The 13,319-nt window shown below is 38.0% G+C and overlaps 1 protein-coding gene across 4 annotated transcripts in view; it reads left to right on the top strand.

Moving 5' to 3' along the window:
• Nucleotides 1-13,319, top strand: part of WWC2 (WW and C2 domain containing 2) — an 88,106-nt gene that overhangs the window by 46,134 nt on the left and 28,653 nt on the right. For all 4 annotated transcript variants that reach the window (XR_001463612.4, XM_015276544.4, XM_025149946.3 and 1 more), the window contains 5 exons: nucleotides 749-828; nucleotides 3,934-4,063; nucleotides 4,793-4,939; nucleotides 5,888-5,961; nucleotides 10,052-10,294. Coding sequence is in view for 3 of the 4 variants with exons in the window: in XM_015276544.4 (XP_015132030.2) it covers nucleotides 749-828; nucleotides 3,934-4,063; nucleotides 4,793-4,939; nucleotides 5,888-5,961; nucleotides 10,052-10,294 (674 nt within the window). In the remaining variant the exon portion in view is untranslated. The remainder of the gene's footprint in view (nucleotides 1-748; nucleotides 829-3,933; nucleotides 4,064-4,792; nucleotides 4,940-5,887; nucleotides 5,962-10,051; nucleotides 10,295-13,319) is intronic.

The following is a 13,319-nucleotide window of genomic DNA, read 5'->3' as shown; positions in this document are numbered from 1 at the left end:
TGTGTTAGAAGTACCCTGCTAATTTAGCCCAGAAACTTTTAGTATGTTTGGGAATTGTCACATTAAAAACAACAAACAAATCACCAACCCTCCATTTAATTTCATCTTCATTCATAAGTATTTTATGTTGAATATCGATATTAATGTTAAAAAGCACATGAGGGAAAGTAGGGAATGTTTTCCCAAAGATAGCTCTATTAAGTAGATGCATATATTTGTCATCCAAACGTATTTAGTTATTGTTGTCTTTGAGTTAAGTGAATGTGAATGACGTATTTTGGGATCCAATGCCTGAAAAGCTTTATGAGAAAGGATAATTCATAGAAAGAAGCATAGTCCACACTTGGTTTTTACAGCGTAAATGACTTGAGAGCTTCCTGGAATGAGAATGTGAAAATACAGTAAGCTTAAAAATAAGCAGGAATGTCCCTGTAGGACAGTTGGAATGCATGCTTAACAAGGAGAAGTAAATTACTTGCTAAAGTTCTCTCAGGTTTAATAACACAGTGTGGTATCAATACAAATAAGGAATGTGATTTAATCTGCTTGTGTCCCTTTAATACTAAAGCATGTTGCCCATAGACGTAAAGAAGAGAACAGATCTTTTTGTTTTTAATGTGTGTCAGTAGAGCAATTTACTCTTTCTTTATTTTCCTCACCCGAAGTAGAGTATGCTAATTGTTCAAAGCCGTGTGTTATGCTGTTTAACAAGAGGAATTTTCTAAGTCTTGCTTTGATTTAACACAAGGTTAAGAAGCTGAAGAGGGAACTCTCTCAGATGAAGCAGGAGCTGCTGTACAAGGAACAGGGCTTTGAAACACTGCAACAGTGAGTAATAAAAAAATAGTTGAAGTTGACTTAATTCGGTTGTATGAACTTTTTTTTCGGTCACAGAAGTGGATACATCTTATGTGAGATTATTATGGGAAACGTGAGAATCTACAAGTCTTTCTGTTGCAGTTAAGGAACAGGAAATCTGTAGAAATAGCAAACCTATTATGGAAGTGTTAACATGAGAAATCTGTTCCTCCTTCTACTTTTTTCACAAAAGAGCTTGGCTGCAAAGAGGCAGAAGGAAAGTCAGTGGTTAAGTGTTCCTAGGAGGAATTTAGCTGCTTTGCATGTCCCATTGAACAAAACAAACAAACAGGAAAAAACACCCTAAAAACTGAAGGAAGTAATTAGGTCTGTCTGTCTTTCTTCCCCACATCTGAACTCAAAGAGAAAGAGGAGGATGCCGATCTCAGAAGTATAAACGATGGCAGAACTGTGCTGGGTTTGAAATGAGTCACAATTTGAGGGTTGGAGACCCGACTTTCTTTGTTCCAGCTGCTGTGATACCTGGGCTACAAAGGGCTGAGCCAGGGGAGCATTTTGTGTATCCAAGTTGGATTATTAGAAACCCATTTATTTATGTATTTAGGTATTTATTTTCAGTCTGAGCAGTCGGTGCTGCTCCTGACTTAGTTGGGCCCTAAAATAGTAATAGAATAGTTTTATACGGTAGGATTCTATTTATTTATTTATCTATCTATCCATCTATCTATTTATTTATTTGAATGGGGAGAAAGAAATTCTAGTCCAGGAAAATAATGAATGAAAATCATAGAATAATAGAATGGCCTGGGTTGAAAAGGACTGCAATGGTCATCTGGTTTCAAGCCCCCTGCTATGTGCAGGGTCACCAACCAGCAGACCAGGCTGCCCAGAGCCACATCCAGCCTGGCCTTGAATGCCTCCAGGGATGGGGCATCCACAGCCTCCTTGGGCAACCTGTTCCAGTGCGTCACCACCCTCTGTGTGAAAAACTTCCTCCTAATATCTAACCTAAACCTCCCGTCTCGGTGTTCTATCATAGTTACAGACTCGTCCAAATGGTGCAAATCTTTTTTTGTTGTTGTTGTTTTTAAATACGAGAGCATGTAGTAGATTGGGAACTGAAGCCCTTCAGCACCTTAGGAGGATGCCAGTGAAGTCACTGTCTTCTTTCATTTTGACTAAGGCAGAAATGTGAGATTTTTTTTTGTTGTTGTTATTTAAATATATAAAGAGTAGAGTGGAGTGAAGGGAGAAAAAGATAACTGATTGAATTTATTTAAACATGAATTGGATTTCAAAGCAAAGTTTAGAAGAGAAAGACATATTGATTCTAAAGCTGAAGGTAATAAAAACTCACGCTGCTGTCCCAAGATTAAAGGTTAGCCAATCACGCTGGTTTTATTATATTAATTCAACAATGAGGTATTGTTTTAAAGCAGCTTGCTCACAGGCCATTTTGATAGGAATCCAAAGCATGTTTCAGAAACTGTCAACAGCATTCCACAGAAATACAATGGGCGTTTGTTTTAAAAAATTCAGTCAGCCGCTTTTGAACAGTACTAATCCCATTAATTTAAAACAGGGAGAAGGAATATCGTATATGTCACAGATCCTTCTTGTCCATCTTAATTATATATAGAATAAAGCAGTTGCAATTTGAATGTGGCACGGCGTGTTAGTAGGCAGCATGTGGTGTATTTATTACCCAAGCGTTCATTCATGACTGCAATTGTTGGCATATCCTGTATCTGTCTGACCTTGGCAACTTGGTGTAGGTTACCAGAAATTGAGTGCTGTTGGAGAGTAGGTGTGTGCATACTTATGAAAGAGTTTGGGGAACTTCCAAGTTGAAACAAATACATTCTTGAGTAGGAATCTGAGTGCAGAGTCATGTTTTTTACACAAATTTGGTTCTGTTTTGCAGAAAAACTGAAAGGTGGAGAAAGGAAAAAAGATGCTCTCGTATCTTTAATGACTGCTTTAGAAGCTTGATAAATTTGTGCACAAAATTAAAAGAAAAATAGAACACTTTGTTTCAGGTGTTTTATGTTCTTGCCCAATTGTTCATTCCTCGCTCACAAGGTTAATGTCTTGTAGAAGGATGATAGCTGATGATAAAAACAGAAAACCAATTGTACGATAAAGGAATGCATTCTCTAGTAGATGGTGAAGATGCCTGTTGTTTTTAATTTTGTGAAACACAGCTGCAGCCATTTGTATGGTGCTATAAAATATTCAGTTAACACGTTTCTCCAACCCGTAGTTTTACAAACTCAATTTCTTGAAGCCAATATGTAAAAACCAAAATGAAAAAATGTTTGTCTCTAACTTTATTTTTTAAGTTACTGTTTTTTGTTTTTAATTATTGATATTCCAGTAGTTGAGTAATTATCCAGTGTGTGACATATGGTATTAATTATCCATAGATTTAGCGAGTAAAGAGAGCCTGGTGACTGGGTGAGCGCAGCAGCTGCTCTAGGTGGTTAGTGCTTAGGATTAGGGTAAACGAGATGGAAGCTGAGGGAAGAATATGGTTAAGTGCCTTCTCTGCAAGAACAATCAGTACCTACAAGCTCGCTTGTCTGGATGTCACGTTGTGGGTCTGGGTAGAGGAATACTGCCCGTAATATATTCTGCTTCTATGAGTATTGCAAATAGCTGATAGAACAAAAGTCATCCCCCAAAGTTGCCTCTGCGTTGCAGAGGGTTAGGGTGGGTGGGCATAGGATATTTGATCGTGTTGACAGCAGTATGTTGTACTCCTGGTAGCATGTGTAGGGATGTTGCTTCAGGTAGTGCTCTGTGCCCCACATGTCTTTAAGACTGAATCAGTGGTTTTAATGCCAACATGCTCTTTTTTCCTTTTCATAAAATTTTCTGTGTCAGCAAAACCCATCCACTGTGTGTGTGTTGGATAGCTTGACATTTTTGCCATACACAGAAAGTATTTTAAGGCAGGATTCAGTGTCCTTTTTCTCTCTGCATGTCTGCTAAAGGCAATATTATCAGTTACTCTTGCCCTTCTGTTCTCTAACTATGCTTCTCTGAAACAGAACAGCAGAGATGTTAACATTATTTGCAGTATGCAGTATTAATATGCTCTTCTTTCCACAGAATTGACCAAAAAATGTCTGGAGGCCAGAGCGGGTATGAACTATGTGAGGCCAAAGCCATCCTGAGTGAACTGAAATCCATCAGAAAGGCGATAAGTTCAGGGGAGAGAGAAAAACAGGACTTAATGAAGGTATTTTCTGGGGTTGGCGTAAGTTTTGTGTGGATTTGTTTCATCAGAAGGAACTTTAATGATGCTAAGTACTGTACATTTTATATTTTTTAAGGGATTTGCAAAACCATGTGCCAAACTAGTGTTAAAATATCTTTTGAGATGCAGAAACTGAAGCCTGTGACTCTCCTAATTCAAAAAGCCCGTGTGGCAGTGAGAATATAGGTATCTGAACTTGTAGGTGAGGTGCATATTACCTCTCAAACACCATTTAAAATATGACATGGGCAAAACTTGAGATACATATTTTGAGATGTGTAGCAATTTTCTAAATGGGCACAAGTTCTCCAAATTGCTCTGCATTCGTTTCTGAAAGCAGATTATTTATTTATTTATTTTGCATCAATCAAATATTTGATTGGTTTATAAAGGAGAGCAAGAGAGTGAGATAGGCAACAAGAACCAGAGTGATGTGATTGTACTCAGTGTCACTTAAGAACTGCTTGGTTAAAAGGACGGTTTGTCTAACCTGAGTAAAAATATGTGTATATATGCTGGAGTCTTTTAGATAAGTATCTTTTGAATAGAAACCAGTATAAACACTATAAAGTTTGTCACAGAATGACAGGGGTTGGAGGGGACCTCTGGAGATCATCTAGTGCAACTCCTTGCTAAAGCAGCTTCCCTAGAGAACTTGTACAAAAGTACAAAGGCAGTTTAACACCATCTTGTTCTCTGTTTCCTGGACAGAGTCTTGCAAAGCTGAAAGAGAAATTCAGTCTTGACCGGAATATTGGGACATCAGAACCAGACCTGAGTTTCAGCTCTGTAAATTCCCAGCTGTGTTTTTCTAGACAAACTCTGGATACGGGGTCTCAGACTGACATCTCTGGTGAGGTGAGCATTTCCATTTTGTCAAACGTAAAGAGAAATTGAATCAGAATGCTGTGGTTAATGGAATTGGCTGTTACAAACGGCTGTTTACTGTTGCTGATAGGTGTTATATATATGCACATTTAAGAGAAAATTACTTAGAATCAGTCATCTGATTTTCCACTTCAAATTTAAATCGGTATTCAGATGAAGTTTTCATATTTGGCATGAAGCATTTATGCCAATCGGATTTAATCAAGTAGTTCCAGTACAGTGAAGAAGAATGTAAGTAAATAGTATTTTTTGGATCCAACTATGTGGATGTTGTACCTTACAGACTTACTTTGATCTGAAAATGTCTTTAATTTTCAGAAACAAGATCTCAAAATTTAACTGTGCGGTTTCATTTCCACAGCTGAAAAAACATAAGGGAACTGTCTCTTCAGTGATTCATTAATAATTTCTCTGTTTCACTGACAGTATATTTACAGTGACAGAAAGCTGTGCTTAACTTTGGCACCTTCTTTATACTTCTGTGTGCTGAATTTATAAGGAGGAGTTTGTACTAGGTTTTCCAACCAGAGGGCTAAGCTTGCCTATGGACTGTAGCATTTTTTCTTTTTTGAAGTCTTGCCCTGGAATTGCACCTATTTAACCCTGAATTTTGAGTTCAGTGGGGGTTCGAAGTGGATCAAAATATTGGGTTTCAGTCCATGCAAGACCTCTTTGAAAATGTTCGTGATTTACTCTGCTGGAATATGGTAGTACGGTAATTAAAAGCAGATGAACTGTATGAGAAGAAAACAGCACTGAGTATATTACTAACCCCGTACATAATAGCAAGTGTATGGCCAAAGGTGGGTGTGGTTTCATTTTTTTAAGAAGTAATTTTTCTAGCCTGGGCATTTGTTTTGTACTGTTGATTTGTTTTACAGTTTTGCACAGTGATAAGGCTAATATTTTTTTCAATAGGTTGGAACAAGAAGTAGATCCAATTTAGCAGAGAAGGTCAGACTAAGTCTTCAATATGAAGAGGCAAAGAGAAGGTAATGGGGTTAGTCGCTTTGTTAAATTACGGTCTTGAGTCGGGCGCTTTCGACCTCTCCGATGCTAACATTGTGCTCGCAGTGACATCTAGTGGACGGCCCTGCGGGCCAAAGCAGGCTTTCAGGATCCGGCAGTGCTTTTGAGCAGTAGTTTTTACATTTAATGCTAAGTTGCGTAAGTTAAGAAATGAAATGAAAAGTTACGTGATCAGTTCCAGGGTTGTGGAAATAGAGTGAATTGGTGTTCCAGTGGAAGGCTACCAGCCTACTTACTTCCATTTACATCCTTCTTTGGGGTCATCATTTCAGTTTACTATGCAACTGATGGTTCTTCAGGTATAATGCTTCCGAGTTCCGCTTCAGATTTTGTAAGCTTAATTATCTCTTTTTTCCCTGGGACTTAGAATCATAAAATGGCTTAGGTTGGAAGGGACATTAAAGATCATCAAGCTCCAACCCCCGGCCATGGGCAGGGCTGCCAGCCACTAGGTGAGGCTGCCCAGAGCCCCATCCAGCCTTGACTTAGGATAATTTAAATACTTGCTTTCACTGCAAGGTGATTCTTTAATAGCCTAGGGAGAGGGGAAATCAGGAACTGCCCCACTGATGAATGTGAAATGTCTTTCAAATAAGGCTCTGCAATGGTTGCTCTTGAAAGGAGTGCTGTTTTGATGGATTGCCACGGCACTGAAGAATAGGCATCAGAAAGCACAACATTCCAGGTTACCGTAACATGTATTCTGCTACACCAGAGGAGTAGTGCTGCATAATACTGGGGGCAGATTTACATTATTTAAACAAATAAATTGCACGTCAGCTATTCAGAAACCTTACAGCTTTTTGTTATGTAATTAAAGAGAAATATAAATGTAGAAAGTTATCTCACACCCAAGGCTCTTTTCTTTTATATTATACAACAAGACAATAAAGGAAGAACTAGCACTTTTCCGTAGTTGAAAATTGTACCTATAATGACGCTTGCTTTGTGACTTAATTATTGATTCATTTAGAATACTGTGGCATGGTCAATTAGAGAACCAGGAAGAGAACTTTTAGCTTATAAGTACAAAGTAGCAGCTTGAATAGTTTTAATGTTTTTAAGATGAGAGGCTGCACAGTCGTTTTCCGAAATCCAGATGTATATTCTTTATATAATAGTAGCTTCCAGCCGTTCTTGCTGGAAACAACAGTAATCTTTTCTATCATCATTATGGATCATAAAGCTTTGTTATATAATCAATGTAATTGATTTAGAGTGATAAAGCTATTGTGTTTCTTCAGCATTGAACTTGCATGATTTTGGCTCAAAGTCATCGTATATATATAACATTGTCAGATGGTTTTCTAGATTTATCTAGATGGCACTTGCTCTCAATTTTCTTTTATCTGAAACCAGATTATCCTCTGTTGGGACTTTTTGGTATCAAGACAGTCACACTGTCATGTTTTGTCTCTCATTTGTCAGAATAAAAAGGCACTGTGGCAGTAATCAGTGTACCACTTCTAGCTGTTAGAAAAGCACGGTGTTTGGAGTCTGGACAACTGCAGCATAAAATCTTACTTTCTCACAAATTAACCAAGAAGATGAGTCAGAATTGCAGTAGATGAAGTACTTAATTTTTGCATAACTATGTATTTGATCTGTATAACATCAGTGTGTTTTAATGTTAAATTACTTCTTAAATGGTGTCTTCATTCAATTTTGTCTAAAAATGTTCAAATAATGAATATTCCTTTGCACTTTAAATAAGACAGTCAGATTACTTGAAGACACAGTTAAAGTCATTGAAGTGTTGGAGCATACTGTTTTTATTAGTAATTACTGAGTGAACTTAATAAAGCGTGCATATCTTGGAATAATGAAGATATATACCAAACTTCAGTATCTAATTGCATCTCCTCTAACTACTCTGGCCATTGTAAGTTAAAATAAGTATTGACCATCTTTTCTGAAATATTAAATGTGCAAGTTCATAGTTGCTTTATGTTAAAAAACAAACAAACAAACAAGAGAAAAGACCCACAAAAAACATGACCAACAAAAACAACAAAAAAAAGAAAAAAAGAAAGGAAAGAAGATCTAATGAGTGAACTTCTCTATTCAGAAATTAGCAGATAATTTTGCATTGCTTATTTTATGTTGTTTAGCCAGCACAGCCTCTTGAAGTGGTCAAATGTTGCCTTGGGTTTTTGAGGACAGTATAAAGTTATGTGGCGCAAACTTTTCTGTTGCTTAAATAAGTAGAAGCTACTGACTTTGGCAAAATAAAGAATTCACAGTTTGTCAGCTATGCCAAATTCACTGTCAGGCTGCAGTTGCTACTCAGAAGGATCTGACATATTATGCTGGCAGTCATGTTGTGATGTGGTGAAACTCCAGCTACATGCCTTATTGACTTGTTGAGCAAGGACTATCTCAGAAGTGTGAAACCGGTTCTGTTTTCATATCCATGTAATCCTTTGCCTTTCTTGATGAGGCAGCAGAGAAAAGTCAGAACAGCAGAGAGTTATCTGTAGCAGGAGGAGCAAAAGAACTGCTGGGAGACCACAGCCCCATTCCTTAGGCCATCAAACAGCTGTCAGTAGCAGCTACTTTCAGAACAAGGCCAGCAGGAATCGGTGACCTGGAGATGAAAATCTTAACACCTTCTCCATCTGAAATGATTCCCTTGTTTTCCCTCTGTGTACAGCTCCTCTAAAGGATTGCTGAATATAAATTATATATATTTATATAACAGCTGCAAAGTATGTTGAAATGCTTCGTTTCATTTTGCCCTACCATGTCTTTATGGTAACACTGCTGATTGTATTCCAATTTGAGTTATTTTGCATTGTTTTTTAGTAAAATCACTTGGAATTACACTTGTTCTAGCAGCAGTTTGGTGGGTGTTCTTTTTTATTCTGGCTGTTTTTAAAAGCTGTTGTTTTTTCATTGGGATGCACTTGAGAAGGAAAGAAGGATATGGTTACCTGTGGAAAAAGAAAGAAGAGCTTCCCCTTAAGCCTCTAGTATGAGCAGTGGGATAGTTAGCTTTAATATTAACTGCGCTTAGCTTTTATCATAACTAGATGCCGCAATGTACTGTAAATTAATAACCGAGATGCAAAATAAGTATGATATTATTAGTTTTGTTAATTGCAGAAAACAGACTGGAAGGAAGAAGTGTGTTTGCCTAGAAATCTGTCAGGACAATGGAAAGATTGTACAATCCAAATTATGCATGTGTGGTTGATGCAGAATGGTCATTACTGAGGTAGTGCCTGCTAATGCTGAAGTTGCACAGACTTGTATCAGCTGAGCTAACTTAGGTGTATTTGCTATGATAGGAATAAGTAAAAGCAACAGATAAGATTCTCTTGCCCTAGAATGGGAATATCCTTCTATTTTGCCTTTTCCTTTCTCTGCCTTTTTCCCAGCCTACAACAAAGTAGAGCAGAAAGCTAGGAGCTGTTACAGAGTTCAGAGCTTCCACTGTTTTATGCAGCTGTTTCAGGTGCAGCTAAGGCTGGAAGTGACTAAAAGTTATCATCTGGATAGATATGTGGAACGTATATTGGGGAATTGTGATGTTTTATATAGTTCCCAATGGACAATGAGTCTATTGCAAAACCTACCCTTTATAAGCTGCACAGCTGAGCCCAACAACACAATGGTTCTGGTGACTAAATACTGGAAATAACCTTTCTTGACTAGGACTGAGCTATTTAACTCAACTCAGGATTTGAACAACGAAACTCATTTCTAGTGTATTTGGGTATTGGCATCTGTTTTAGCATTCTTCCATATATGAGATAGATGAATTTAGGACAGCATAGCTTGAAAGTTTGCTGCTGACTGCTTTGTGCTTCTCAGAAGTACGTTCTTCTGAGGTGTCTGAGACAGAGAAGAGTACATGGCCTGTTGGCCAGGATAGGTGGTTTGCATCTCTGGCAAAGTTGCATTCTTGTGAAGTAAAGGTAATGAAAAGTACGGGTTTAACTAGAAAAAGTTGTTCTGGACTTATACCTTCAAAATATTGTATCACTTCTGTCTTTCATGGAAAATACATGCTGTGCTGGGCTCAGGAAAATCTGCTATGTTTTATTTTAGCATGGCTAACTTGAAGATTGAACTGTCTAAGTTAGATGGTGAGGCCTGGCCTGGGGCACTGGATGTGGAAAAGGAAAAATTGATGTTAATCAATGAAAAAGAAGAGCTTTTAAAAGAACTTCAGTTTATCACACCACGCAAACGTACTCAAGATGAGCTGGAGCAGCTGGAAGCAGAAAGAAAGAGACTTGAAGAGGAGCTGCACTCTGTAAAAAGCGCACCCAGTCAAGCACTTGCTGAAAGGTAAGGGGTTGTTTTTGCTGATACTAAATGCCACTTTCTGCAGTCTAACCTTTGTACTCATTACACGGTGTGAACTGTGCCTTGATGGGCTGTTTTCCTTCAGTAACTGTTCTATGTAGATCTTAATTAAATTTGTTATTAGCCCACTGGGCAGAAACACAAAGAATTCTTCTGTACTCAGAGAGAATACGAACACCCTGTATGTGCTCTGCAATATCAGTTGCTCTGCGTTTGTTACCAGCATGAAAATGCCTATGACAGACGTTAAATAACTGAGGAATGTCAGCATACCAGCAGGAGGGCAATACATCATTCACTGATTTCTGATAATAGCTGTAAACTGTTTGAACTCAGGTTACAAAGATTATCTTGATTGTTGCAACATCTGAAGCCTTTTACTGTGAGTTTTATTAGTTGCAAAAATGCAACCAAAGGAAAAAAAGGAGGGGGTAAGGGAGGGGGGAATAAAAATCAAACTTTCCTAACTTTTCACTTCCTAACTGATAACCAAAGCAACTTCCACCATAGAAGAGTATTAGCCAGGTTCAGAGTTGGAGAAAATCAAAGGTGATGGTCACAAGTGGACTTTTCATCAACTGTAAATGGTAAACCTATGGGAACCTCTAGCTCACATAAAAAACCAATAAGCACAAAATGTTGTTGTATGTATCAATGTCACCTGCCTTACTGAAGTAATACAGTCAGCACTGTAAGACTCTGCTAGGAAACACTCGCTATTGCACCATCACTGCTGGATGGTGAAATTCCTGTTGGTGGCATTAGAGGTTGGGTCCTAAATTTTAGATGAGCAGTGAGGAAATTTGTTGTCGTCTACACAAGAGATGTGTGTGAATAACGTGTTTGAACGTATTTGCTTGCAGTTGAATATTTTTAAACTACACTGTATTGAGAATTCAAAAGTGTTTTCAAAGGATTGTGTCCCACTGGAACCACACTTCTACAGGAGAAATGTGTTGATAGTATCTAAATTACTTTGGATCCATTGCTTTCTGACTTCCATCAATAAATAGGCAATAAGGGGTTCATGATAAATTCACATAGACAAATAAATGTGAGCCTGAGGTTTTGATTGTAATGCTGCTGTAAGTATGTTGGTGCCAAAGACAATTCTGACATAACACTTTTCACATACATGTCAGATGCCAAACTTGGGCATCTGATATGCTAAGGGCAAATAAAATTTTCTCCCATTCAAGAAAAGCATATGGTTAATTGTACCAGATCAAACATTAGCATTTTATTTTGTTTTGGATTCTATTACTGGTGGAGGAGATGCACCATCTTCACAGCACAGCGCTACCATTGCATTACTATTTTATTTAATGAAGTTTCATGAATACCTTATGTTTCCATTGTTTTACGGTACAGATAATGAAATAAAAGTGTAAGAAGCTATAGATTGCCAAGAGCTTGATATGACAAGATGTTTTCCTTTTTTAAGGTTTTGTGTTTGTTTGATCATTTTTTTAAAGGGAGAAAATAAGCAGGCAGCTTTCTCTGGCTTAAAACATGGTTGGTGTATCCCTGGGTTATGTTGAATGCTGAAACTACCACTGGTAGATGTACTTGGAGTCAATTTGCAGATGGAAGGCATAAATCATAACTTATCAGCTTCAAAAAATTGGAGACAGGGTACAGTCTCACTGCTTGAAGGAGCCTTCCAGCAGCTATTTAGAAATATCTGGATTGTGGGGCTGCTGAGAACTGCTTGCTGCTTTCTTGCCTCTGCATTCATGCTAGGGAGATTCCATTACTTCTTGAGTGCTCAGCAAAGTATTCTCAGTAATCACAGGCATTAAGTTAGAGGGATGGTTTAACTTGACAATTAACACTGAATTGGTTGTGCTTTTGCCTGTAAAACTAACCCCTACTCATGTCTCATAAACGAACACATCCACATTAGTTTCCACCTAAACAAAGTGAAGTGTGTGCAATTTAGGTTTCTTTAATTATTATTATTTAAGATTTTATGTCTCTGAGTGTTCCAATTTCTGATCAGAACTGGGGAAAGGTGTCTCACTGACATGTCACACCTGCAATGAGTATTAGATGTCTTTGGATAGGAGGGTTGCAACTGGAGTTTTCCCTGTTGATGGTTTGGCATATTAAAGATCATGCCTATGCTATAAGTTCAGAGGGTTTAAAAGTTTTGAATTTGGTCTAAAGAAGAAGAGAAAAAAATACTTTAATTTGTTGTGGAATGTGAAATGTTGTGAATTTGTGTAACTCAAGAAAGAGTTAATGAAGAGCACCGTTGCTTGAGGAAAGCGGGATGAATTATGCTTTAAAAGAAGGCAGAAGGGTTTATATAGTGGAAAAAAAAATGGTGGGAAAGAACGTCTGATACCACAGATGAGCATAGTTCTTGTTTTGGGAACATGAGCGAAGAGTGAAGTGCTGTGTATGCTTTTAACAAGGTTAGCAGGTTCTGGCAGATGAGCACATCGTTGCCATGTAAGAGCACACACAGCGTATGCAGTGGAGTGGAAGTTCACACCCTGGCTGACCTCGGGATAACTTATTCACCTTTGCATAACCCAGATTCACTCGCTGAATAAGCATGAGTGTAAGCAAGTGCTTTTCATGCTTTGTTGGATTGAGGACTTAATGCCTTTTTACTGCTATCTTACGCTCTGAGAGTGAGTTCTGGGAACTCTGGAGTATTTCTTTCAGTTTGTGTAACAAAGGAATGGGTGATTTTTGGTTTTGTTCTTTGAGATGTTCTCTGCAATTAAATTTTAATTTGCACATCCTTGAGATGCCAGAAGGGCAGAAGAGAAGGTTTCTGTGGATGAACCTCAAATTTTTAAAGTAGCCATCCCTCAGGTTAGTTGCTTGAGAACTTGATATGTGTATCAGTTGACTAAACAGAGGCTGGAGGAGAATATACTGATCCTCAACTACAGGAGGATTTTGGCTGACTCCATTGAGGAAAAGGCAGTGTGTATGGTGCTGCAAATGGAGTGATAAAAGAGAGTTAGAAAAGGAAAAGCCCGTTGTAAAG

The sequence above is a fragment of the Gallus gallus genome, chromosome 4 (assembly GCF_016699485.2).
Source record: "Gallus gallus isolate bGalGal1 chromosome 4, bGalGal1.mat.broiler.GRCg7b, whole genome shotgun sequence".
NCBI lineage: Eukaryota > Metazoa > Chordata > Aves > Galliformes > Phasianidae > Gallus > Gallus gallus.
The sequence above is the reverse complement of the archived record's forward strand: the minus strand, read 5'-3'. Positions and strand labels throughout refer to the sequence as shown.